Source organism: Malaya genurostris, chromosome 1, assembly GCF_030247185.1.
Source record: "Malaya genurostris strain Urasoe2022 chromosome 1, Malgen_1.1, whole genome shotgun sequence".
Lineage (NCBI taxonomy): Eukaryota > Metazoa > Arthropoda > Insecta > Diptera > Culicidae > Malaya > Malaya genurostris.
The window spans coordinates 60,900,255-60,927,004 of record NC_080570.1 but is presented as its reverse complement, the minus strand read 5'-3'; the positions used below and the strand labels follow the sequence as shown (position 1 = coordinate 60,927,004).

At 36.5% G+C, this 26,750-nt stretch overlaps 1 protein-coding gene across 5 annotated transcripts in view; it reads left to right on the top strand.

Annotated features, from left to right (window-relative positions):
* Nucleotides 1-26,750, top strand: part of LOC131440213 (prion-like-(Q/N-rich) domain-bearing protein 25) — a 60,173-nt gene that overhangs the window by 21,757 nt on the left and 11,666 nt on the right. The window contains exon 1 of one of the 5 annotated variants that reach the window (XM_058611291.1): nucleotides 593-916. The exons of 1 other annotated variant lie outside the window; for it this stretch is intronic. In XM_058611291.1, the coding sequence (XP_058467274.1) occupies nucleotides 856-916 (61 nt within the window). In that variant the 5' untranslated portion in view covers nucleotides 593-855. Of the gene's footprint in view, nucleotides 1-592; nucleotides 917-984; nucleotides 1,062-19,503; nucleotides 19,842-26,374; nucleotides 26,478-26,750 lie in introns of those variants that run through there. 3 more of the 5 variants (XM_058611294.1, XM_058611290.1, XM_058611292.1) reach the window with 3 other exon arrangements.

Sequence of the window (26,750 nt, the reverse complement as noted above, 5' to 3'; positions counted from 1 at the left end):
TCTGATTTTATCACGTTGGGGTGACAATTTGTAGCACGTGGTGATTTCCATTAAATCGATACAACAGGAATATTTTTCGAATGTGTTTTTTTATTTCACGACAAGGTGAATAGCTTTTATTACTGCCACGATTAATTCCTGCTGTACAACTTCTGCGGTCTAGCGCTTCCGTTTCAGGATGTGCTTACAGTTTGCTGTCTGAGCTGTGTGGCTTTCCTTTGTACCTTACATGTAGCTTTTGCAGCCAAAACAAATGAAAAAGTGTGACACTGGTGGCATGGCGGAGTGACCTAGTTGTTTTAGTTGCGGTTCACGGATTAGATTGGTAATAAGAAAGGCTGATCGATGAGACCGTTCTTCTCGAGGATCGAAAACAATCGAAAGCGCTAGGTTTTGATATCTATTTCAATAGGATAAGTTGAGTGTTCAAACTATTAAATTGGGGAAAATCGAACGTATGTGCGACGATAGGCCAAGTACTACATTAGAATGTAGTACGATGCGGAAGAAAGAAACAGCAGTAAATATATGGACAAACAATTGGCTTGCTGTAATCATATTTATGTTCTGTTTTCCTCGTTCGTTCGGGAGTCGTCGACGTGTGTCTGGTCCGGTCATTAGTAAGATTTTCCATTCCAACGTTACCGGGTTCTTGGTGGTTGATGTTATTTCTTTTGTCAAACTCGGGCGCGTGTGTGATTAGTCATTTTTTCCGCTGGGTGATAATACATATTTTATTAGGGTCTTCTATCTTTAAAAAAAAGTGTCTTCCGCTAGACAGTAGAAACAGTACTATGTTGAAATGTGACCACAAGTGCAAGACGATTTTCCGCGGCAGCAGAGAAAATCGTGCTAATGTTGATTAAATTTGGACTGCCGGGAACAATCGATGTTGATGGTTTTTCTGGTGCAAAAGGTTGGCCTCCAAAAATGTATTAAAATTAGTGTGTTGTTCTCATAAATACATTTCGGATTCAGAACCAATCAAGGACAGAGTGGAATAAATTTGAATCATTTCTCCGTAGTCATAAAACACGGGTTGATTGGAGAAGTTAGTGCCGGTTTGTATAGTAATTGGAATCATGTAAACTAAGTATTGAGCTGGGATCTGTGTCAATTTTTATTAGTTCCTATTGTGATAGTAAAATGCTAGTAGCCACACAAGAGTTTAAATTTAAACGCCCAGTTGGGGTATGTGAAATCATCATTTCATATAGAAAGGATATGCAATCACTGTGACAATTAACTGTTGAATCGATGCCTGGAAGGGCGAATGTTATTTGAATCAGTTCGTAGAGATCGCAAAATATCAGTGTGTTTTACAGATGCAAGTGTGCGAGTTTGCAAATTCTTACGACTGAACTCGACTCGTACCCGATCCAAACCCGAGAATAACGGGACAGCCCGGTTTCATTTTTCGTATCGGGTATCGGGCTCGAATACCCGAAACCAGACCAAATTTTTGAACCCAGAAAGAAATAATCCGTACCCGACCCGATCCCGACAAACACTTTTCTTGTACACGACACGCTTCGGATGCGAATACCCGAAACCCGCCCATCTCCATTGTGTGTAGGTGCAAAAAATACAAACTTGATTTTTATCCGATATTGAACTTTATTTTTCCGACTTTGGAATTATTGGCCGACTAGTAGATGAATTTACAATTTCTACAGTGTAATTTTCAAGACGCTGAAAAGCCAATTAAAATCCTTTGAAGTAGCCATCCCAAGTAATATTTTTTATATTAATAAATACTTGTAGGTGTCTTCAATGCTATCACCCCTATTCTGTACGTTGATCGATTCGAAATATTCCGATCAAATGTGCAATTACCATTCTTCATTCAATTCGAGTTGGGTATGAATTCGAATATTATTCGTTCGAGTTGTTCAATTTTCGAACATTACTCGATCGACTTGCGTGCGTATTGCTTCCCACTTTGAAAAAAACGTTCAACGGTGGTCCTTCATTGGTCCAATACGTTGGATCATTGGTCCAATGAAAGTCCAATCAATCGTTCAACGGGAAGACAACACGGGGCCTTCGTCTGCCGATTTTGAAACAGACCGTTGAACCGAATGCAATTTTTTTCGTTCAACAAACCCGGCAGACAGAGGTCCATTGTTGAGCCATTTTTAACATGAGGAGCTGAAGCCCCGTTGGACTAGTTTTACTGCAGAATTTCTGAAGTTTTTTCCACTTATTTGTTTAAACTAACAATACATACCTGCACAATACTTCTACTTCACGTAGAATAACAACAAATATTCTTTCTATGTAAAGGTAACACTTAATTTTCACACTATTTTTGCAAGAGAAAAAACAACAACAAACCGTTCCAGTAAATTGAACGAATATTTCGTGCAATATGTCGTTCAACAAGCGCTCAAAAACCAACAAAATTGAACGGCCTGCTGAGAGGGTTCTGTTCGGTTTAGAATCGTTCTAATTTGTTTATACAAGTGTGACGGTTTCGTTTACTAAGAAATGAATAATATAAAAAGAACGTGTAAGTAGTAGTAAGTAAATTCGAACTCGAACGAAAGTGTAGATTCGTTTGTATCAGAAATCCGTCGTATTGCAGAATCGGGGTGTATATTACAGGGTCCGGCACTCGAAGTGTAAGCAACTTCAGACCGCTCGCGCAGCTGACGCACGGGCATCAGCTCTCTAGAAATTTGCTAAATGACAGTTCGGAGTTGTATTGTTTACAAGCGCAAGAAAGCATTTTGCCAAAAGTGAACGCGAAAAAAAAATCTTGACTTGAGAGAGCGAAGGAGTTGCTTCGTTTGGCCGAAAGCGGTCAATTTCCGAACATTGTATTTTCTGACGAGAAAATTTTTCCAATTCAGCAATTCGTAAACTCTCAAAACGATAGGGTTTACTTGACCGACCGTTCATACGAGAATTTGAGTCATCGATTGGCCACCAGGAGGCAGCACCCGCAACAGATAATGGTTTGGGCCGCTGTAACCACAGATGGGCGCTCTCCAATCGTTTTCATCGAGCCTGGCGTCAAGGTAAATGCGACATATTATCGGGAAAGTATTCTGGAGGTTGCTTTGAAGCCGTGGGCAGACAAACATTTCGGTGGCAGACCATGGACGTTTCAGCAGGACTCGGCACCGTCTCACAAAGCTCGAGTGAACCAAGAATGGCTGAAAAACAACGTTCCGAACTTCATCACGTCCACACAATGGCTCTCGAATTCACCAGATGCGAATCCAATGGATTATTCTCTTTGGGCCATTTTGGAGAGCAAAGTCCGAACTAAAAGATACACCAGTCTCGAGGCGCTGAAAAAAGTTATTGTCCGCGAGTGGGCCTAAATACCTGCAAGTCACATTCGGCAACTTGCGATTCGTTTTTTGACCGTCTCAAGACCATAGTTAAGGCAAAAGGTGGTCATATCGAGCAAAAGTGAATTGATTCTGAATTTTGTATTGTTTTTACACATTTTGTACTTTGAATTAAGTAAAAGTAATTTTCCAAACTGAATTTATGGCCTTTTTAATTGGTTACACTTCGAGTGCCGGACCCTGTATAAATCTTGCATTAAAACTGTATATTATAAATCTTGCATTAAAACTTAACCACAATAAGTGCATATTCCTCCCAAGTGGATCATTCTTCATAAGGTTTATAAAGCAAAGTGAAGAATCAGCTTAAACCGGCGTTAAAACTCCAAATTTTGAAACCAGCTTTACGCTCAACAATAAATTTATATACACATACGGAACTAGATTTATGGTAGAATTGAACAGACAATAATGTTTTAAATAGAATGTTTGAAAGCAATATTAAGGGTGTATGCATGGTTTTATTCTAGTAAATGTTGTTTTATTGATAATTCAGTTGTAAGTCCGGGTAAAAGGTTTTATAGAAGCTTTGAAAACTATTTTATTACTTGTCAAAAGAGGCACTTATTATAGTTGTCTATACGGACTGTAAATGAATACCGTGGTAACTAAGTACAGCGAAGCATGCTTAGTTTCGTCTAGTCAATTGGACTTTCTCACACACATTTCATGTGTTTTCATATGCAGGGTAGTTTAGGTTGTAAAACAATTTCCCCGGTTAGGAGTTAGGTACGGGTTCGAGTCCCGTCTCTGCGGTAACATTGTGTCAATTTTCTAATCTGTTCTCCTCGACTAAAACACAAATCGATAAAATTTGTCGTTATTGTCGAATCATCTACAAAACTCTTATAAATTATAATCAGAACCATATGGCATTCGAATTGTTACTTGGGATATAATACTTCAGTTGTGTTGGTTTGGTCTAGTTAGTTGATGGTCAAACGAATCGATTTCTGCTATACCGAGGTGAATGTTTGCATAGTTGACTTAACCAATTTTCACCAACTTTGGTTCAAATGATAGGTTCTACGATCCCACACGATATTCGTAAATTACATTGCGTAATTACAAGATTATCACCCCGATTCTGCAATCCGACGGATTTGTGATACGAACGAATCTACACTTTCGTTCGAGTTCGAATTTTGCATTCTTTATTCCGTTCGACCAGTGTTTTTTTTTTATTTAAAAGATATTTTATTCAGGCCTATTTTCGTACAAGCTTTACGTGGCCGATTTAGCTAAGTTTTTAGATAATTTTTTTTTATATTGGATCTCGTTGTCACCCTTTTTCTAGGGGGAGAGGAGCTTCCATTTTCCTCCTGCGAGGATTGAGGGGCAGTTTGTTCGTGGGTCGTCTCGTCATCCATTGCCGTGGTATTGTTGTTGATTTCGTTGCTAGTTGCTGTAGATGCGCCTTGTTGTACATTGGTTGCAGTTGCTGGTTGGTTCGATGGTAAGCTGTTAACTGCAGCTGGTGTACTTTGTTCTATAGGGGATACGTTGGATGGTTTCGTTGAAGGGGATACTTCCCTGTTGTTGGTGACTGTCACAGGTGCTTGGGGTTTGTGTAAAGGAAGCACCGTTGTCCTTTGGTATAGTTGTCTCCTTGTCCGGTTTATCACATGGCTTACCGTAGTGAACAGCTTTTTGGAAATATTGACATGTGGCCATCTGATTGTCATAGGTAACAAGTGATTTGCACGGTATTCTTGTGTCCAGACCGAATGTCACATAAGAAGGTATAGGCCTCCTCAAGCGCATGCGTAACAAACGTACGCCATTTAGAATACCGGGGAAAAAATCTTCCACTTTTCTTTTTCGATAGAGAGAATCTCTCCGTATTAGGACATAGTATAGCGCGAATATAAGAATCGTTGACGCTTGAGTGAAGATCATACACACGCACTTCTATAGCACTATCTTCCATATATACTGGAATGTTGTACTTGATATTTTCATGCTCCACATAGTGCACATTATTATTATCTTTAGCGAATTGAATTGCATCCAACTCTTTATAGAACTGGATATAAACAACATTATTGGTCTTATTGCATTGAAGTAAATGCACACGTTTAATGTCAAGATGCATTTGCTCATTAAGCAAACCTTCAAGCTCTCGTATCGAAGGTCGAATTTTGCACTGTCTGAAGTCAACAACAATTGTATTCTTTCGTACCGGCGGTAGCTTTTGTTCGTTTGGTTCACTCATTTTCGAGGTCTATTGTTCACTACACAATACTGTACTTGGTTTCTTCTGTCCCCAAACGTAAGCGGTTTTGTTTTATCGCCTGACTTGGATGAGATGTAAACCCGAACTGGTTCGACCAGTGTTGGTGATTGCCGAAAATTCTACAGAAGCTGCTCAATATTTATCAATATTGTATACAACATTTTCAATCCGGTAGAAGATGCTACAAGAACTCGAGTCTCTCAATGCATCAACCGCGATAGAATTTTTCTACATTTCTTCGCTCCACTTCATACTCTGAGTATTCACGGCCCTTAAACAAAAATTACAGTCTGATAATGATTGGTGCTGTGTGGAATTTACCAAGAGAGAATCGCAAGTTGACAATTATCGCAGAAAAACGAATCGATGATTCGACTTGATGATTCTCATACCTATTCATAGACACAATTTATTCAAAGGTTATATGTACATAGTTAGAATAAACGGTAATAGTAAAATCGATAGTCCCACGACAAAAGGGCCTAACTGCAAATGAGAGCCTCTCTTTGTTTACTTTCTCTTTTGATTATTACGGAGCCATTACTGCAATTTATCCAAAGTTTCCAATATAAATCGAAAGCTTGTGATTTTATCTTGAAAGTTTTGCGAAGAGTAATATATCAAATATAAAATCAGTGCAGTAAATCGTGAAAGAAAAAGTAAACAAAGAGAAACTTTCATTTGCAGTTAGGCCCTTTTGACTGTCGAAATGATTCTATCGCAATTATTCACTGCCCGTATACAGCAGCGAGCTAACCTTTGATTCTCAGACAGGTCATCGAGAGAAATTCGCTCTCACACTGGTGTATATTCTATGTTAAATGAACCATGCCGGTTTTTTGTTGCTGCGATGATATCCGTCTCTCTTTGATGGCACTGATTGAATCGTGTGAAGAGTTGCTAGTGAGCGTTCTTTGATACTATAAAAGCCATCCTTGCGTTCGACTTCTATAATTCGATCGACTTTCGTTCGGGAACGCTTGAAATTTCAAACACTAACCATCAGAGCTGTCAACACTACTTACACGTTCTTTTTATATTATTTATTTTTACCTTTTTTTATATATATAAAAAATAGGTATAGAATTCGCTCAAACTTTCGAAAAATTTTCCGAGGCCTGTGTGTGTGTGTGTATGTGTGTGTGTCTGTATGTGTGTTGTCAACTAAGAGGTCGAGATCTCAGAGATGGCTGGACCGATTTTGATCAAACTAGTCGCAAATGAAAGGTCTCCTCGTCACCCAGAACGCTATTGAATGGTTTTGAGATCGGATGTTTACTTTTTGAGTTATACGAAGTTTTATGTCAAAATTTTCAGTTTTTTGACAGTATCTGTCACATTTGACCTTGAAAACAGAATATGTTTCCAGACTTAGATTTCGCTCGGTAATACCTATCCAACAAGCCATAGATTGTTAAAATCCGTCCATTTTGAACGGAGATATCGATATTTTTGTGTAAGCCTTATTCCAGTAGAAGGAATTTTGAGCGCTGTATGAAAAAGCAATGCTTGGGAGCAACATGAAACACGATTTTTTATACTGTTACATATAATTGTTTCTAAGTACCAAAAAGACTGTGTACAGCATCCTTTTTTATGACAATTTGCCTCGGACCAATTTTAGCACGGTTCATTTTTGGCAACATAATCTTTCGAATATGGCATATGTAAACCAGATGATACCAGCATTATCGAGTTGGAAGTAATTCCATAATTATATTGATTTAAACTATTTACAGCAATAAATGCTGGAAGAACATGACTTCCATATACCATACGACTCAGTTCGTCGAGATCAGCAAATGTGTGTGTGACAAATAATTTCACTCAATTTTCTCGGAGATGGTTAAACCGTTTCCTATAAACTCAGATTCATATGAAAAGTCGTATACTCCCAAACAAGGTTCCTGAATTACGTTTGGATCCGACTTCTGATTGCGGAACCACAGGATGATATGTGAAACGAAATTAAAATAATGCAATTAATTTTTCTCGTAGATGGCTGAACCGATCTAAGATTCAAATGAAATCTAAGAATCATCTATGATTCAAATGAGAGGTCTTAAAATCCTATAAAACCTCTTACTTTTTAGTCAGATCCGACTTCTGGTTTAGAAAAAGCAGAGTGATTAGTATAAAAATGTCCATTTCACATAAATTAATCAGGTTTATCGGGTTTGCAGATTTGGATAGTCGATTACCAAATAAATTTATTTCAGTTTGAGCGGTATTCGTTTTTGGATTCGGAATGTACCCCCAAATTTTAATTCGCACTACAATTTCTCAAAGAATGTCTACACACTGCTCAGGTGAATTTAACTGATTTCGGCTACACCGATTTTAGAATTCCGGTTCCAGTATCGAATCGATTCTCAAAGCTCAATCAAAATTGGTGAATTTTATCCGATTCTGGAATTACAGATGATGAGTTTATAAATTTCATGTAAATTGTTTGGCGTAATAATTTATGGCAATTCGAATCATTTTGGGCTATGCTAATTCCTGAATACCGGCTCTGGAAGTACCATAAATAATGACGAAAAACTCTAAAGTGGAACTTACTTCAACATCTCATGGAATGTTCAATCGATTGTCGCACGCTAATATTGAAATTCGATATGTTTCGGCATTACAGGGTAATGAGTGATTAAAATCTCAATTTGCCGTTTAAAACGACGATAATTAAAATAATGTCATGAGAACTAAAACACCTAAGAGAATATCCATGCAAAAACACATGCGTATTGATAAAAAAAGGTATCATCTCACTGCTAGGTGGATTAATCACGTTTTTAGTAAACAAAACCGTCACACTTGTATAATCAAATTAGAACGAGTCCAAACCGAACAGAAGTGTTTCCCATCTGAAAAGTAGCACGTACGCTAGTCGATCGAGTAATGTTCGAAAATTGAACAACTCGAACGAATGATATTCGAGTTCCTACTCAAGTCGAACGGAATGCAGAATGTAAATTGCACATTCGATCGGAATATTTCGAGTCGATCGACGTACATAATAGGAGTGTATAATTGTTCAAAATTTCAAATCATCGTGTTGAGCAGAGATGCCAGGTAAAAATTTCAAATATCTGCAGACAGGGTCTGTAAATCTGAAAAAACATCTGCAGTCAGCAAGTATGTCTTGCTGGCAGCAATTTCTCTATAAAGTATGACACGCAAAACGACTTGGTGAGCAAAAAAAAGGTCTGCGATAATTTCAAAAGTCTGCAAAAGTCTGCAAGAATTTCAAAAGTCTGCGAGAATTTCAAAAGTCTGCACAACAAAAAATGTTTGCAGCACTATACCCAATTCTGCAGATTTACAGACAAATCTGCAGACCTGGCATCTCTGGTGTTGAGGGATGATACAAAAGGGGGAAAAGTTCTAATAAATACGAACAAACCGTATTCGACTATAGCGGTTCCCAGTTCTACGGTTTCATGTCCAATCGTTTAACTTCGTCGAATTGGTTCTCCTGTACAGCTTTTATCATCCGTTCTTTTTAAGTGGTAACATACCTTCCAGCCAGATCGAGCAGAAAAGCCCAATCTTTGAATTACTCTAAAAAATGTGAAAGTGATTTTATTTCAATGAATTAAAAAGCACCGAGAGTTTCATAATTCTAAAGTTGAAATCCTAAATCAGAATCCTGAATTTGAATTCCGAACACAAGTTAAGGAATTTAAATTCAGTTCCAAAATCTAGTCAAGAAAACAGGAATTGAACAGGAACTGATCGTCTAAATGAGACTGTTGGTCCGAAAATTGTCTCAAAAAATCATTCTATCGTTGTGAAAAATCTAAATATAATGCAGGAGATAGCTGACAGCATAAAGATTTAAAAAGCAAGTGTATTTACAATTTTACAATAGCGCTTGAATACAAAAAATGTTTTCACTATGTGACGTTTTTTCACAGCTGACCAATAACAACTTGTTGTTGTTACGCTGGCTAAATTCCATTAACTGGAATTCGAATTGCTACCGCATCCATCATATTCGTCAGTTCTAGCTCCCAGCGGCTATTTTCGGTTCTCAGATGCTTTCTGGAAATTGATTTGCTGCAAAGAGATTTGCATCGAATGACGAGAGCATCGATGAGATTGAAGTGTTTTTCTAGGCTAAGAATAAGTAGTATAAAAGTGGTTTAGAAATGTTGGAACGCCGTTGGATCAATTGTATTACTCTTTAAGGAGAATACGTTGAAGCATAAAATTGCTTCACATTATGCAATTGCTTCTTCATTTGAGTTGAGTTTCTGTCCTGCGAGTATTTTTTTGAGATCAGCGAATAGCCTAAAATACCTTCTCAGCTGACTGTTGTGCCTTTGGACGCTTCGGACGTAGTTCATCGGCTGCAGTGCACTCAGATGATGATCGTTCTAAATGCGTAGTGCAATTATGGATCCATGTTTCAACCATTGTCACATATCGACGTAAAAATCTGATTTACTATTTGTAAACATAGCCCAACACTGCTCTAATTAATCAACACGTTGTTTTTGATCGATGTGACAACACAATTTGAAATGAGCTTTTTCGTGATCAAATGTTCATGCATAATAATAAACAGTGTGCTGTGTGCCTTTAGATATCTTGACGGCCTTAGCTATCGCACGTAATTTCATTTTACAATTAGATAAAACAAATTTGTGAGCTTTTTTATGATTCCTGGAGTAGCAACCTCAATTGGACGACCAGAAATTCAGTAAATCAATAACAATTGGTTGTTTTCGATGGAGTAGAATCCAGATAACACGTTTGAAACAATTGCTGAGCTTGCACAGTATTTTTTCATCAAGATACAATGATAAAATAACATATTCTGCTTTCAAAATAAAATGAAACAAAATTTAATTTAGAAATTAAATTATCAAGTGAAGTAAATTTCAATATAAATAAACATCACTGCTTCATCACTGTTGATTATAATCAATAACAGCACGGTCATTTCAATTACATCTGCAGTGTCCAACCAGAATAGGTTTCCTGAGTTATTTTAGGCTAAGATTCTCACCATTTTTATGCAACTGGTTGGATGATGTCAAACTCATACCTCATGGCGGGACGATTGTCGTCGTTTGGCACTGAAACTAGAACAGAAAGTGTCGCAAAGAAAACGCTAAATTACACGATGTCCCATAAAATGTTTCAATAAAGAAGCACCTACAGGTGCACAATATAACTATTATTTTAGGGCTAGCGAACTGTTGAACATTTAAAAGATAGGCAGGGTTACAGTATCTAGTTTCATTTTCATTTGTCTTGAGCACCATCTTCATCTGTTCTTTTGCACCATATAATTCTATCGGCTACTTGCTCTATATTTTTTATTGCTTACCGGTTCATAATGCCTTCACTTTGAAAAACAATATTACATTGATGTATAGGGGAGTGAATCATCAATATTCAAAACGAACGCATCGATTGTCATCGCATCGTCTAGCCAACGAACATATTTTGTTTATGGCAGTTCATTCCTAACAAGTTGCAACAAATACTACCAATATTGTTTTGTTTCAGTTACTTTTAATGGATCGATAAAATTGAGAAGCTAAGCTAAATATGGGTGCAGGTACCCTATATACCTAACTTTTCTCCATTCAACAAATGTGAATAGGGAAAGCAAAGGGAGCCCTAAAGCATTAGCGGTAGACCCGGTAGACCAAAACTACATATACCGTCTTCGCCCACATGTCTACTAGGATACTACTAGGTTCTATGTCACAGGGAACACAAAGGTCATGAATCAAGAGACACACTTTTGGTAAGCATCAAATCGATACGAAACGGTGACGTCATTAGTCTATTGAATTGATATCGTGTCACTGCTCTGATCCGTGTAGGTAATTTTTAATTCCTTCATGCATAGCCAATTGGTGCTCAGTGTGTGAGTGTGTCATTTTTTACGAAGTTAAAATCAATTATTCAACTATTTCCCATGTTATGCCGTCTGGTTGTTTTTTGGGCTTGAAGTACAATTCTGCTCGCATTACAATGGTATTAGACGATCATACACACAGAAAAAAAAGTGAAAATAAATATATTCTGGGTAAGATGCAGCTTACTATTTGGACTCAAACGAACAGTTTGCGGGTTGAAACTACTCTACTTTGAATTGTTGTTTTCATGTTTCCCGGTATGGAATAAGTACGTTTTAATTGCTTGGGTTCAGCCAAATGTTTCTAAATTTTGCTGAGCAACATTAGCTGACGATTCAAAAACTCTCAACTGTCAAAATTTTGCGATGTATTTACTGCGAACTTTAGAAGTCATGTGGTTTTATATGCGATTTTTTTGCGGTACGTATCCCTCGCATAAAAAAACTTGAGTGTATTGAGGTTTTAACATTGAGGTCATTAGCCTTTCGAGCCAGAAAAAAACCTATGTTCTGGATTGGGAATCGAACCCAGGTGGGTTGCATGAAAGGCATCACGCAATACACGTCTCAGCGCATTGGCTTAAATCCAATAAACCTAGATAAACCTAGCTTCGCGGATTATGTTGGTTCGCGAGGTGGCATTAGTAGATCAACATAATCTGCTAATGCACTGATGAGCTGAATGCGAAACATAAATGATTCAAACTAGATTTAGCGCTGTACCTCCGTGACCGTCACTGACAGCGCTTCTAGTGAGAAACATGCATTTTAGGAGCATTTACGCACCCATTCTAAACCAGATGGCGCTTTTGGTGTCACGGGCTGCTCAATTACATTATTACACTGTGGAATCTAGATGTATTTTATTTATGGTATTGAGCAGCCCGGTTCAATGCATAGAGCGCTGGTCTTACAAGCCAGTTGTCGTATGTTCGAGCCCCGATCTGAAAGGATTCCTAGTGTCAGTAAATTCGTAGTACCAGCCTTGTAATGCTCCTGTACGCAATGAATCGACAGCGAAGTCTGTTGAAACAGTAAGTCCAAATGCCACAGAAGGAATGTAATGCCAAGACGTTGGAATGTGATGGTTAATATCAATTTCTTAAAAAAGGAAGAACCATAATGTTCTGTCCAGTTAGAATCCAGAATCACTTATTGTGTTGCAGCGGCACGGAAAGTGACCGCTGCAAGAGTTCTTTTACCTAGGCACCCACTTTCTGTGGAATAAATTTCACAGTGTTTCGTGCAATGAGTCAAAAGTTATTCCAGATGGATGCCGAGAGGAGAGAAAAAATTCTGCACACCAATTTTGATAATCCAACGTGGTTCGCAATAGAAATCGAAAAAACGCTGAAAATCGTCAAATCAACCGTGTATGATGTGCTCAAACGTTTCAGGGAGCGAAAGAGCGTTGATCGAGTTCATAGAGTTCGTTTGCGAGCAGGATATCGTTCTTATCGAGCCAGCAAGCAACCAAACAAAACGTTGAAGCAAATTTGCGTCACCAAAACTCGAGCTCCGAAATTATACCAGCAGGTTTTGCGAAGTACCAAGGGTTTCGGATAGCTTAAGTTTACTTTCATGGATAAATTTGTCAAAAAAAACTGATAATTTGGCAAGGGATATGCAGCTGCGGAGCAAAGACCAAAGTGTTAGTGGCGAATAAGACTATGGATCAGTGCCACTTTTACGTTTTAATGGTACGTTTTTTTTAAATAAATTATTTTTTGAGTTGGATCTCGTTGCCACCCTTTTTCTAGGGAGAGAGGAACTTCCATTTTCCTCCTGCGAGGATTGAGGGGCACTTCGTTCGTGGTTCGTCTCGTAATCCATTACCGCATCGATGGTATTGTTGTCGATTTCCGTCTTCTTTTCGTTGCTAGTTGCTGTAGATGCAGCTTGTTGTACATTGGTTGCAATAGCTGGTTGGTTGGAGGGTAAGTTGTCAACTGCAGCTGGTGTACTTTGTTCTATAGGGGATGATGATGGATTCGTTGAAGGGGATGCTTCATTGTTGTTGGTGGCTGTCACAGGTGTACTGGGGTTGCATGGGGTTGGTGTGAAGGAAGCACCGTTGTCCTTTGGTGTAGTTGTTTCCTTGTCCAGTTTATAACATGGCTTACCGTAGTGAACAGCTTTTTGGCAATATTGACATGTGGCCATCTGATTGTCATAGGTAACAAGTGATTTGTACGGAATTCTTGTATCTTGACCGAAAATCACATAAGAAGGTATAGCTTTCTTTAAGTGTATGCGTAATAAACGTACGTCATTCAGAATACCGGGGAAAAAATTCTTCCACTTTTCTTTTTCGATAGAGAGAATATCTCCGTATTGGGACATAGTTTTGCGAATATATGAATCAGTGTCGCTTGAGGGAAGATCATGCACACGCACTTCTATAGCACTATCATCCATATATACTGGAATGTTGTACTTAACGTTCTCGTGCTCCACATAGTGCACATTGTTATTGTGTTTTGCGAATTGAATTGCATCCAACTCTTTATAAAACTGGATGTAAATAACATTATTGGTCTTATTGCATTGAAGTAAATGCACACGTTTAATGTTAAGATGCATTTGCTCCTTAAGCAAACCTTCAAGTTCTCGCATCGAAGGTCGAATTTTGCACTGCCTGAAGTCAACAACAATTCTCGGTTAATTTTTCGAAAGGGCGTATAAGCAAGTTTCAGTTTCTCTTTGTTTACTTTCTCTTCTATTAATTACTAGGCGGTTTCCACGTTTATCACTCAACTCTTGAAATGATACCCGAAACTTTCGACTTTCAAACAGAATAGTGATATCAAAGAAAATTTTTTTAATCACATCACAATAATCGAAAGAGATAGAAACTAAAGAGAAACTGTCACTTGCTTATACGCCCGAATGAAAAATCAACCGAGAATTGTATTCTTTCGTGTCGGAGGTAGCTTTTGTTCGTTTGGTTCACCCATTTCGAGGTCGTTCTATTGTTCACTACTTAACACTGTACTTAGTTTCTTCTGTCCCGAACGTAAGCGGTTTTGTTTTATCGACTGACTTGGATTAGATGTGAAAGCGAACTTAATGTGCAATATTTGTCATAATAAATTGCAACATATCATTCTGTTGTTTATTATATTATTATTATTATATATTGAATTGAATTATATTACATTATTGTAAATATTGTTATTGTTATTATTATTATTATTATTCGTTATTATTATTATTATTATTATTATTATTATTATTATTATTATTATTATTATTATTATTATTATTATTATTAAAAGAGAAATATTTTGTTTCCTGCAGTACTGCGACGGAAGAAGACATCAACTATTATATATTGTATCATTGCATATTATTTCATATATTATATTGTGCTGCACAGCAAAAAATTATGAAATTTACAGGTGACGTAAATCCACATATGACACAATTCTTAAGAACATAATCCGTGAAACGACTGAATTTTACAAAAATGATATAAATATACGTCAAACATACCCAACCTTTAAATCAAACAAGTAAATTTACATGTGTTAGCTCCTAAAATATGTTGGAATTAATTAAATATAAGTTAGATTTACTGAATTATTTAGTCATTTTTGACGCTCATATATGTCGGTCTCAGAAAATGTAAATTTATACGATTTTTTTTCTAGGTGTGTATATTATATTATATTGTATTATATTATATTATATTATATTATATTATATTATATTATATTATATTATATTATATTATATTATATTATATTATATTATATTATATTATATTATATTATATTATATTATATTATATTATATTATATTATATTATATTATATTATATTATATTATATTATATTATACTAGCTGACCCGTCGAACTTTGTCTCAACCGATTTTTTTTGAATTTATGTTTTCGGACAGTAGAATTGTCAAACGTCTTATGCTGTTAATGTATTTTTCCATTATTTTACTGATTACTTGGCTGCGATGAATTCATCAAAAAATATTGTGAATGTTACGCAAAAAGTAAGTGAATTTACCGATCGCTATATCATCTTTTGAGTCAGTGCATCGAACAGCGATTGTAGATCTCTCTCAAACTAATAATTTCGACATATGGGATAAAAAGTGAAGCAAAAGTAACTAAAATAACTACTTTAAATTGGTTCCGCAAATTTACAAAAGCTGCTCTCGCGGCTTGTAGTTCGTCGCTTTTCGCTAGTCTGGTGATATTATTTAGTCGTGTTTGATGAATGATCGTAGCGTGACAATTACAGGAACATTTTTACTTTTAATTTATGACTTCTGGTCAGTCAGTAATTATTTAGTAAATTACTGACATATCAGAGACTCGGATGATTCGCATCGCTAAGTTCGACTCCTCTGGTAGAAGGTAAATGTCTAGATGCGAGAAACCTTCTTTCTCCTCTCACAATCTCTAGTTAGTTTGATATTGTTAAAAACCCGAAAGATAAAATGAGTAATTCTTGGACATTCCAAGTTACCATTCTTTTAAATATTGTGTCCACTAACTTTTACATGAACACTGCATTCGTGTAATAGTTGTATCAATAGTCGTCGCATTAGTCGACACCATGTCATTTTGTTTAGTACACAGAAAGAAATAATTAAATTTACACGACATGTAAATCAACAGTAACATGGAATAGACATGGGTTGAATCGAAATTTCGATTGAAAACTTTCATTGATGCAAAACTAAATCGGATTGCATTGAATTTTCAATTAATATAACCGTATCTTTCAATTATCGCTTAATTTTCGATTAAATTATATTGAAACCAACCGAATTCTAAAGTAACTTTATGTTTAATTACCTGCTCCAAATATGTGCATAAAAATAGATGTAAATTCACAAAATATTTCTCTCTGAGTACCCCACCTACGATTAACGAATGGTGGAGTTCGGTACTGAGAATCTATATCAAAAAGTTTAATATGAAAATAATGTGCAATTCTTTTGTTATAGCGGCGTGAACATGAGGATTGTACCAGTATTTAGCTTATCGCTCCAGTCAATGCATAAAATCTCACAACTAATGGTTTGAAATCCACCAAAATTTACCCGATGCAATTGAACGAACTTCAGCATGCTAAATGCAAAGCAAACCTCTTTGTTTGATCTCATTAGTTACGAGGTCTGTTCAAAAAGTACCCGGAATTCTCATTTTTCTAAAAAAATATTTATTTATTCGTCTACAGCTATATGGTTCCCTTCAAAGTAATCCCCCCTAGATATAATACACTTATGCCAGCGTTTTTTCCATTCTTCGAAACACCCCTGATAGTCACTTTTTGTAATGCTCTGTAGCACTCTCAGCGATTCTGCCTTTATCTCTTCAATCGATGAAAAACGCTGTCCTTTCATGGGCCTCTTCAACTTTGGGAACAGGAAAAAATCGCACGGAGCGATATCTGGTGAATAAGGAGGTTGGGGCATGATTAAAGTCTTGTTTGCGTTTGTTTTTTTGATCAAAATTCAGCAGTTTTGGAACGAATTTTGCTGCCACTCGTATCATGCCCAAAACATTTGAAAAAATATGATGGCATGAGCCAACTGATATGCCAACTTCATCAGCAACTTCTCTAATAGTGATTCGGCGATCATCCATAATCATTTTTTCCACTTTTCCCACATTTTCATCGATTATTGACGTGCTGGGTCGACCGGAGCGTTCGTCGTCTTCAACGTCTTCGCGGCCATCTTGGAAACGGTTATACCACTCGTAAACACTTGTTTTTTTCATAGCAGACTCACCGTAGGCTCTCTGTAACATTTCGCACACTTGGTTACACTTTATTTCATTTTTCACACAAAATTTAATACAAATTCTTTGACTCTTCAATTCTTCCATTGTTTAAACTAACAAAAATCGCCGAGCTAAAAAAAACACGTCTACACCAGCCGCTACAAGACAGAATGTAAACAATGAATACAGCTGAAAATTTCACCATACATTAGGGACATAGGTACCAACACAATAAAAAAAATTTTGACCACCGGACTCTCCAGACGCGCGCAATTAAAAAATTCCGGGAACTTTTTGAACAGACCTCGTAAACAGCAACGCAAAGTCTTGGCATTACATTCCTTTCGTGGAATTAGGCCTTTCTGTTTCAACAGACTTCGCAGCCGATTCTTAGCGTACAGAATCATTGCATGGCTAGTACTATGGATCTTACTGACGCTAAGAATCTTTCCAGGTCGGGGCTCGAACATACGACAGCTGGCTTGTAAGACCAGCGTCCTATGCATTGAACCGCCAACCCAAATTTAAACAGGAGAATCATATCATTGATTCGTACAAAAATCGTCCTATAATGTGATTTGTTCAACTCGCGCCTACGATGGCCAACATTCATCATCTAACTGATTACATTACACACAATGCATCTTCTGGTAAACAATATCAGAACTTTTGATCCTGTTTACGGTATAACTAGAACACTCATATGCGTTCCATAATTTAATCATTTGGCAAGCAATAATGTTGATACCCAATTAAGCACGTGGCTCGGAATGACGAATCACATGAATCAAATATGCATGTGAAAACTTTACACAAAACAACTCGTTGCGCGCCAAAAGATTCTTTCAACGATCTAGTATTCCTTTCATCGACGGCCAAACACTTATGCAACTCGTTATGCGCCAAACACCTATCGATGATCTAGCAATCATTGGCGACTTTTTCAATGGAAAATTCCATTATCCATACTAAACAACTTTATGGATTTTTCCCACTTTTCCAGTAAGTTTCCCTAATTGTTTTGATGTACGAGTTGCCATTACAGCTGAGAAGTCATCAAGTCGTACCGCGATAATAACATAGATTTCATCGATAAAAACATAAATCCACTCAACTGCCCGCAGCTCCGGTCCATCGAGAGATATTGAGCAATAATGCAGCGGAAGCTCATAGAAAAAGTTTTATATCGGTCTCCGGTTTCCGGTTCCGGAGGTATCGGAGGTTATCAAAAGCACCAAAATAAAAGGAAACAAGAAAGGCATCATTGCACCCACCTCTAGGAGGATTCAAATAGTATTTTTTTAATCTGAGCCAACACTACAATCGAGTGGTTTATATAAAGATAGATATATGCTTCAGGAAATATTTGTTTTTCACACGATCTGTTCAGGTGCCATAATTTATTACATGAGCCGTGGAATACATCGAACGTACATTGAATTTTCCTATGTTCGTATGTGGTTACGAGGGATTTATGTGGGCTTTCGTGAGTAAAAATGCAGTGACATCAATTTTGTGCCGGCAAAGGTCTAGAACATGTTTTGTGTTAAACTATAGTTAGCTTAGCAGTGTTGTAGTTGAAGAATGTATAAAGAACGAAAAATTGGGAACATAAAAAAACAACTAAAAATGAGATGACTAAATTTGAAAGAACGAAAGAACGGAAGAATGAAAGAAAGGAAGAACAGAAGAAGAGAAGAACGCATGTACGAAAGAATGGAATAATGAATGAACGGAAGGATGTAAGAATGATGCAACTTTCCTCAAAAAAGACTTCCTGCTTTTATTTATTTCTTTAATTCATATAACGCTTTTCGCTTTTAATCGCTTGTACGCTTGTGAATCTAACAGTTCAACCCTTGTCTGAATAGAGTTGTACATTTTCCATACCACAGCACGTGGCAAGGAATGCTTTCTCCAATCCATCACTTGGGCTCGGGGTTGCAGCCTTATGCGGTACATTGTTTATGATTCGAGTTTTATTGCCCAATGTCCGGTGGCGGCCTTCGTCGGTTGTTGGGTTATTCCTTCCATGTATCGAGTTAGACAAAAAGGAATCACGAAGCACAATAGACGTATCGTTGAAGTGCCCTCTTTGCGGCCACCAGTTCAAGTTTGTTGTGCTCGATAGTTAATTGTGTGTATTGGGCACAACAGTTCATAGGTACAGTGTTCAGAATTTGCGCTGACTTAAGGTGGGCTTTGTCTGTCCACCACAGATGACATGGCTCATATGCATTCTCGGTGGATAACATAGGTATATGGGCCTCCTGTTTCAGGTGATGGTTTTCGCCAGTGCACTTACCTACTTTGATTGTAACTAGCACTGAGTTGTTATGTTTGTGCAAATGCTGCATGAGCTACTCGATTTAGTGGCAGTTTGACAGTGAAGAGTCGCGTGCGCGTTGTCGCCTCGAATCGGTCGTCGCGTTCAACATAGGATAGCTTCAGTATTTGGCGGAAGTCCCCGGGAAAACCACAAAACGCACCAATGCAATGCAGTGGACAATTGCATTCGCATTGGTATCTATCTTTTTGCTAAGTTGTGATTATAACCAAGTTGAATCCGTTGTTATCTGTGTTCGGAACAAAAAATACGATGATGTTGTTGTTAGTAAGTGATTTGTTTGACCCAAGTCGTTTCAGGCATTGAATATAGGTTATTTTGCAATGGAATGTAGTAGATTATTGCATGTAGTTGTATTAATAGTAATATGATTAGTTAAGCCACCACACTATTCTGCTGATTACTCGGACTACAATCAACGGTTTGCGATGAATTAGAAGCCAAAATTTTCATAGAATTTTCAATATTTTTCTGTCGTTTTCATAGAACTGTCACTGACATTTTTTTTCTACGACATTCTCTTGGTTATTTTAGAATGTCTAATGAATATAATTGAAACTTGGAGTAGTATTATTACACGGAAAGAAATCCGTTATTGCTGTCATGATCGGAAAATCATAAAACCAATCATTTTAAAATCTTATGAAACCATGAGCAATAAGTCTTCTTTCACGAAAATTAATCATGGTCTGAAAATGCGTTACTTGAGGAATGTATTCCTTTCAAAGCTCGTAACTCCAATTTTTGTACTCGGATATCATTTTAAACCCTCTGCCTCAAGTGGATGTGATGGATTCAGGCGCGTATACAGGGGGGTGTTTTAGGGGTTCAAACCCCCTCCGAAACTCAAAAAAGTATGATATTATGTAAACTCTTTTTTCAAATAAGTAAAAAATAAAATGAATAATTTTCAACAAAGACTCCACAATAAAAAAATTTCAAATAATTATATAAAAAGTTCCATTTGTATGGAAATTGATCAACATGTTCTGAAACACCCCCCGAAATTTTTTTCTGGGTACGCGCCTGGATGGATTACTTAATAGATGAATGGAAAGGCAAAAGCAGACATTGAAAACTACTGAAAATGTTTATTTGATCCTGCGGCATATTCATTTCATAATCGTGTTGTTTTACCTAGCGGCTGGCAGAGAATTAACGACATAAGGATAATGAACCGAAAATTGACATCATAAGTGACTAAGCACGGCTTCGCTTTTCATTTGACAAACATCAATGTGCATTGCATTGTCTATAAATATATCTGTATGTATTCTTACATATGTGATGTGACTGTTGTTGTTAGAATAATATTCCGAGAGCTAGTGTAAATCGAAAAATAAATTCGACGGTGAATTTGGAACACCATCTAACGAAAATCAGATGACAGTTTTTTGTTCAACCACTTTAACTAATTTGTTTTATAGATATAACAACACAAGCTGCATTGATTCACCTAAATATTTTCAAACAAGATGATTTGACCAAAGAATTTTTGAAGAAAATAAAAAGGAAAAATCATTCCGCTGTATTAGCAAAAATTTGACACAAATTTTTTTTTTATATGAGGTTTGATTCACACGTGTTATTTCATGCAGTTCGTTTTAGTGTTTAAATTCTGAAACACAAAATCAAAACTGGTTTACTGCAATGAACGCAAGTAAACATGCTATTTTAGGCGTCATCGTTTTAAAAAATATAATATAATATAATATTTCAATTGTTAATGATTCAAACGCATATCATTCGCTACATTAGTTAAAATCGCGTAAAAATACGTGCATCACATCATTCTATTTAATTCATACTTGAAATCATCATGTTTAAATCATAACGCCTGAATTTATTTATTTTTTGTCTATAAATACGTTTATTTCATAGGCAATATACATCGTCGTGGCATCCACAATACATAGTACTTTAAACCTAATACATTTCGAATATCATATCAATATTTTGGTATTCATTAGTTAATCTAAACACTGTTTTTATCAAGCGATTTGCTGTTATAAATTACATTACATAAAATACATTCATTTTGTACATGATCTTATGACTATTTCAAGTTTGTTTGTCAGTTCATCACTTTTATTTAATATAAGATAGCTATTGGTTGAACTCATGGAAGAGAAAACAGTCTAACATAAAATGAAATTTAAATTGGAACTCCAATGGACTTAATGAAATAATAAAGAAGTTTCATGTAAGGAACGTCACGACAAGCAAGAATGTCGCGAACTGGGACATTGGATAGTCTACCTTGGGTATGCAAGGAATTTATTAGTTGAGATCTGACATCACAATACTCCACGCATGTCGAAATGACATGATCAATATCGATATAACCTTCGCCACAAGCACAATGATTAGTTTCGGAAATTCCAATTGGAAGGAGATGTGCATCTAACGTGTAGTGATTGAACATGAGTCTGGACATCACACGGATGAAGTCCCTACTCACATCCAGGCCCCTGAATCATGCCTTTATCGATATTTTAGGAATAATTGAGTGCATCCACCGACCCAGATCCCAAGACGCTTGCGAGTGTTCTTTGGCGAGACACGCTATAGAATTCGTTGAAAGCAATCGGTCTCTCATAAATTTCATCCTCAATAGCACCACGTTTAGCCAAAATATCGGCTCTTTCATTGCCTGGAATGGAGCAATGAGCCGGGACCCAAACTATTGTGATTTGATAATTATTATTCAATATGTCGTTCAGACACTGTTTTAATTTTCCCAAAAAAAAACGGGGAGCATTTGAGCGAATGGCTTCAATTGCACTCAGATTATCTGTGAAAAGAAAATAATGGTTTGGAGATAATGTGACGATTACACTCAAACTATAATGAACTGCTGCTAACTCTGCTATATAAACAGATGCAGGTTCTTGAAGCCTAAATGGAGCCGAAACATTATTGATGAATATACTAAACCTAGTAGCAAATACAAATTATTTGTATTTGCTAGTAGCCTCTTCAATTCGTGATCCGTCCGTGTAAAATATTTTCTCTGAATCAATATGCCTGAGCTTACTAGTAAATATTTTTGGGATTTCCATCGAGCGTTGGTGTTCCGGGATTCCACGCACTTCGCGCTGCATGGATGTGTCGAAAAATAGAGTTGAGTCATGAATCTTGTTTGAGATTGAAGCTCAACTAGCCTTTCGAAGTTATTAATAAACAGGGGATTCAGTACCTCGCATCTTATTAGCAGTCGCGATGGAAGCTCCAAAAACGATCTTTCAATAGAAGAACTCCCGCCAGAACTTCAAGAATCATTGTATGTGTCGAATGCATGCAGCCTAAAGCAATTCGCAAACAACGATACTGAATTCGCTCCAGTTTGATAATATGAGAGTTTGCAGCGGAACGAAAGCAAACGCATCCATATTCTATCACTGAAAGTATCGTTGTCTGATACAATTTTATCAGATCTTACGGATGAGCACTTCACCAAGATCCTGTTATTGTTCGAAGAAAATTTACTCTTTGTTGGCAGTATGTTATCAGATACCTAATGTGTCCTCCCCACGTGCATTTGGAATCAAACCACACCCCGAGGTATTTGAAAGTAAAAACCTGTTGGATCATTCTTCCCATCATATGCAGCTAAAGCTGCGAGGGATTGTGCTTTCTTGAAAAGACGACCAGCTCTGTTTTCTCCGCAGAGAATTCGATACCCAGATGAACAGCCCAAACGGACATTCATTCGTCCCTTTATTTCGAAGAATAACTTTTTTCGAAAAATTGTCTGATGCAGGACTACATTGCAATGGGTCTATATGAGTTGTGATTGGAAGCTGGTTTCCCCGGCTTTTGAATGGCGATAACTTTCACTTGCTTCCAGTCAGGTGGAACAATATTTTGCCCAAGAGACTTGTTGAACAATTCCAACAAACGTGTTTTGCAAGGTCGGGCAGATTGTTCACCAAGTTGAATTTAATTCTGTCCAACCCAGGAGCGTTATTGTTACAAGACATGAGTGCTATGGAAAATTCCATCATTGAAAAGGGGCTGTCAATGGTACCATTATTTGGAGAAGACTCCCTAATAATGCTATGCGTAGGAACATAATCTGGAATCGCCTGAATTTATGTTACAAAGATTATCGTTGCATAAACACGCTTGAAGTTCTACCCATCAACGTCAAGTGCGTTACGCTTAAATTTCAGCGAAATCTGCCCAAGTGGATCATGATTCGAGAACTTTCAATCATGGTGTATTATCATTACATGAAAATATACTATTTTCCCCAAATCATGATATGATTCTCGAACAGAAGATTTTTGGGAACTGAATTTTCATAGCCGTTATATCTCAACCCTTTGCAGAACACATGATGAATAAATTCGCCGATAAGCAAAAACTGAACCTTTCTGAAAATGTTCAGTGCGCGTAGGGTGGTTGATAAGTGAATAAGTGGTGGAGTAATATCATCAATAGAAGCAGCAAGTGCTGTGATTGATTATGTTTCGAATGATAATAGAAGCCTTAATAATCACAAAATATGTTATGCAGTTGATTAAAAAATATTAGCCAATTTAGCTTGAATATCATAGGCAGAAGTAACAGAAGCGCAGGTTATCGCTACACCAATTCAAACGCAGCGCCTACTGTGTGTTTAGGATATACTGACAATACTGCGCTCCTGTTACTTCTATAAATAAAATTCATGCTAAATAGCCATTTATTGAATTAAATCTAAATAGTACCGTGTAATCAACCAGCTGGAATTAAAACAGCCTTTCGTCGCTATAATCTCCTTTCGGAAAGTTGAAAAAAATATTGCTGTTCGTAATGACCACCCTGCGTGTATCGAAAATAATGCAGACATTATTTTTCAATTGCGAATTATTCATATATATTTTTATAGGTGAAAATATAATAATAAAATTTTGCACGAGCCACTTCGGTGATGGAAATTAAGCATCGAAATATCATCGGACACTCTTCTCCCTTTTGTTTATCTCTTTTGCGATATTTCTGTGAGTCAAAATTTGTCATCAAGCTGACACAAAAAACCACTTGTTAACTTGTGAGGTTCAGAATTTTGTGCCTGCTTGTTTAATGAATGAGAATTTCGGAACTGATTTCTCCAGTCACTGACTGACTGTTTTAAGAAAATCTCTTAAGGTGATTTTTTCATGAGTGATAATGAAATGAACTTTTCCTGATCATGATTTCCTCAACACTGTTGGCGGCTGATACAAACACAGTTGATGTGTTCACCTCGGCGAAAACATAAAAAATTGCTTCATATCAAAACAATACTTTGACATGTGTCAGATTCGCCATATTTAAATGGCAATATGAAAATAGTTGTCTGTCTCATACCCGGATACTCTTCCTCGATAAAGGATGCAGTGATTGGTTTGCATGAAAAAAAATTTTTTTTTGCCTCTGCTTGTTACGAATCCCAAGTAACAATTCGAATGCCTAATGATTTTGATTGTAATTTAAAGGAGTTTTGAAATTGATTTTTCATTCACTACCTGTTTTATGACGACTATAATAAATGTCTCTTTTGACAAGTAATATCATAGTTTTTAAAGCTTCTATAAAACTTTTTACCCAGACTAACAACTGGACTAAAAATAAAACAATGTGTACTAGAATAAAACCATGCAAACATTATTGTCAGTTAAATTCTTTCATAAATCTAGTTTTGTGTGTGTGGGTGTTCATTGGATGACAGTTTCACTCAGAGCAAATTTGAGGGTTCTAAAGTATATTTATGACACATTTGTTGTGGGCTATTTGAGTTATTGCTTCTTGGGTTAAGCGTAATATGCATTAAAGGAAATTTCATGGCCGCCATTATGATGTCCTATACCGTAGCATTTATTGACATCAAATATATATCGAAATGCAAAAACGAATAAAAATGATGGGCTTTAATGATTCATTTTCAGAACGTATACACAAGTTTTAATGCCACGAAATAGTTTTATACAAAAATGACGAAGAATCACAAAAAATAATTTTTAAAAATCATGGAGATTTTCGCAAAAACTGCATTTATTTCAAGGCGATTAGTTATAATTCTTATTTTTATCCAAACATTCACGATAAAAATAAAAGCGCATAAAGTTTTTACGTTCGGAAAAAACCTCAAACTTGTAAATAAAATCTAATATATTCTTACTGGTTGCATTCAAAGCAGACATGACACACACATAGCCATGAAAAATATTATCAAAACGACAATTTATTCATAGCGGAATTCATTCCTTCCGAATAATTTAAATGTTGATCGTAAGGCTGGTTTCAAAATTTTGTTGAATTTGGAGTTTTAACGCAGGTTTATGCTAATTCTTCACTTTGCTTTATAAACCTTATGAAGAATGGTCCACTTGGTACGAACATGCTCTTATAGAGGTTTTCAGTAGGCTTTCGTGAAGTTTAAAGTTTCAATGCAAGATTTATTATGTAGCATTGAAGACAGCTACAAGTATTTATTAATATTAAAATTGTTACTTGGGATATGTTGCCGCAACAAAATGTATTATTTTACTCCTTCACACGACAACAGCCGGTATTAATTATATTCCACCCTGTACAGTACAATAAGGTCACCAGCATTACTTGCTTTATGTTTGATTGGAAAAAAGCTGGTCATCCCGATGTTACGAAAATCGCTAATCCAATAGTTCTGTACCTATATCTTAAAATCCATACTGTTTGGGTTGGCGAGTATACTCAGGTGGCAGTAATCTAAGTATTAAGTGTCCTATACACTGATAACAAGCGCTTCATTAATGAGATAACGTAGCCGACGAATTATCGAACCTATTGCAGCTGGTCAGTATCTAACAGGTGTTTGAAGTAATTAGATCGATCCGGACGAAATCAAAATGCGACCGTTGTTGAAGTGTTTTATCGTGATAATAATCGTTCAAGGTATTTTTATTCGGCTTAGTGATATCTACTAACGTCTACTTGTATGAACGTGATTTGGTAGTTCCGTTAAAAAAATTTGTGATGTTCAGTGTTTTATTTATTGTTAAAAGATAAATTTTTGATTTTATTGGTGGTATTCAACAACAGAAAGGTTTAAGGCAACATTAATTCACTCTACCAATTTTCTTATCAACTAGGTGTTTCAATACTTTTGTTTGAAGTGAATGACTTGGATGTTTATAAAATGTAGTTCATAGTTCCAGTTAATTCTTC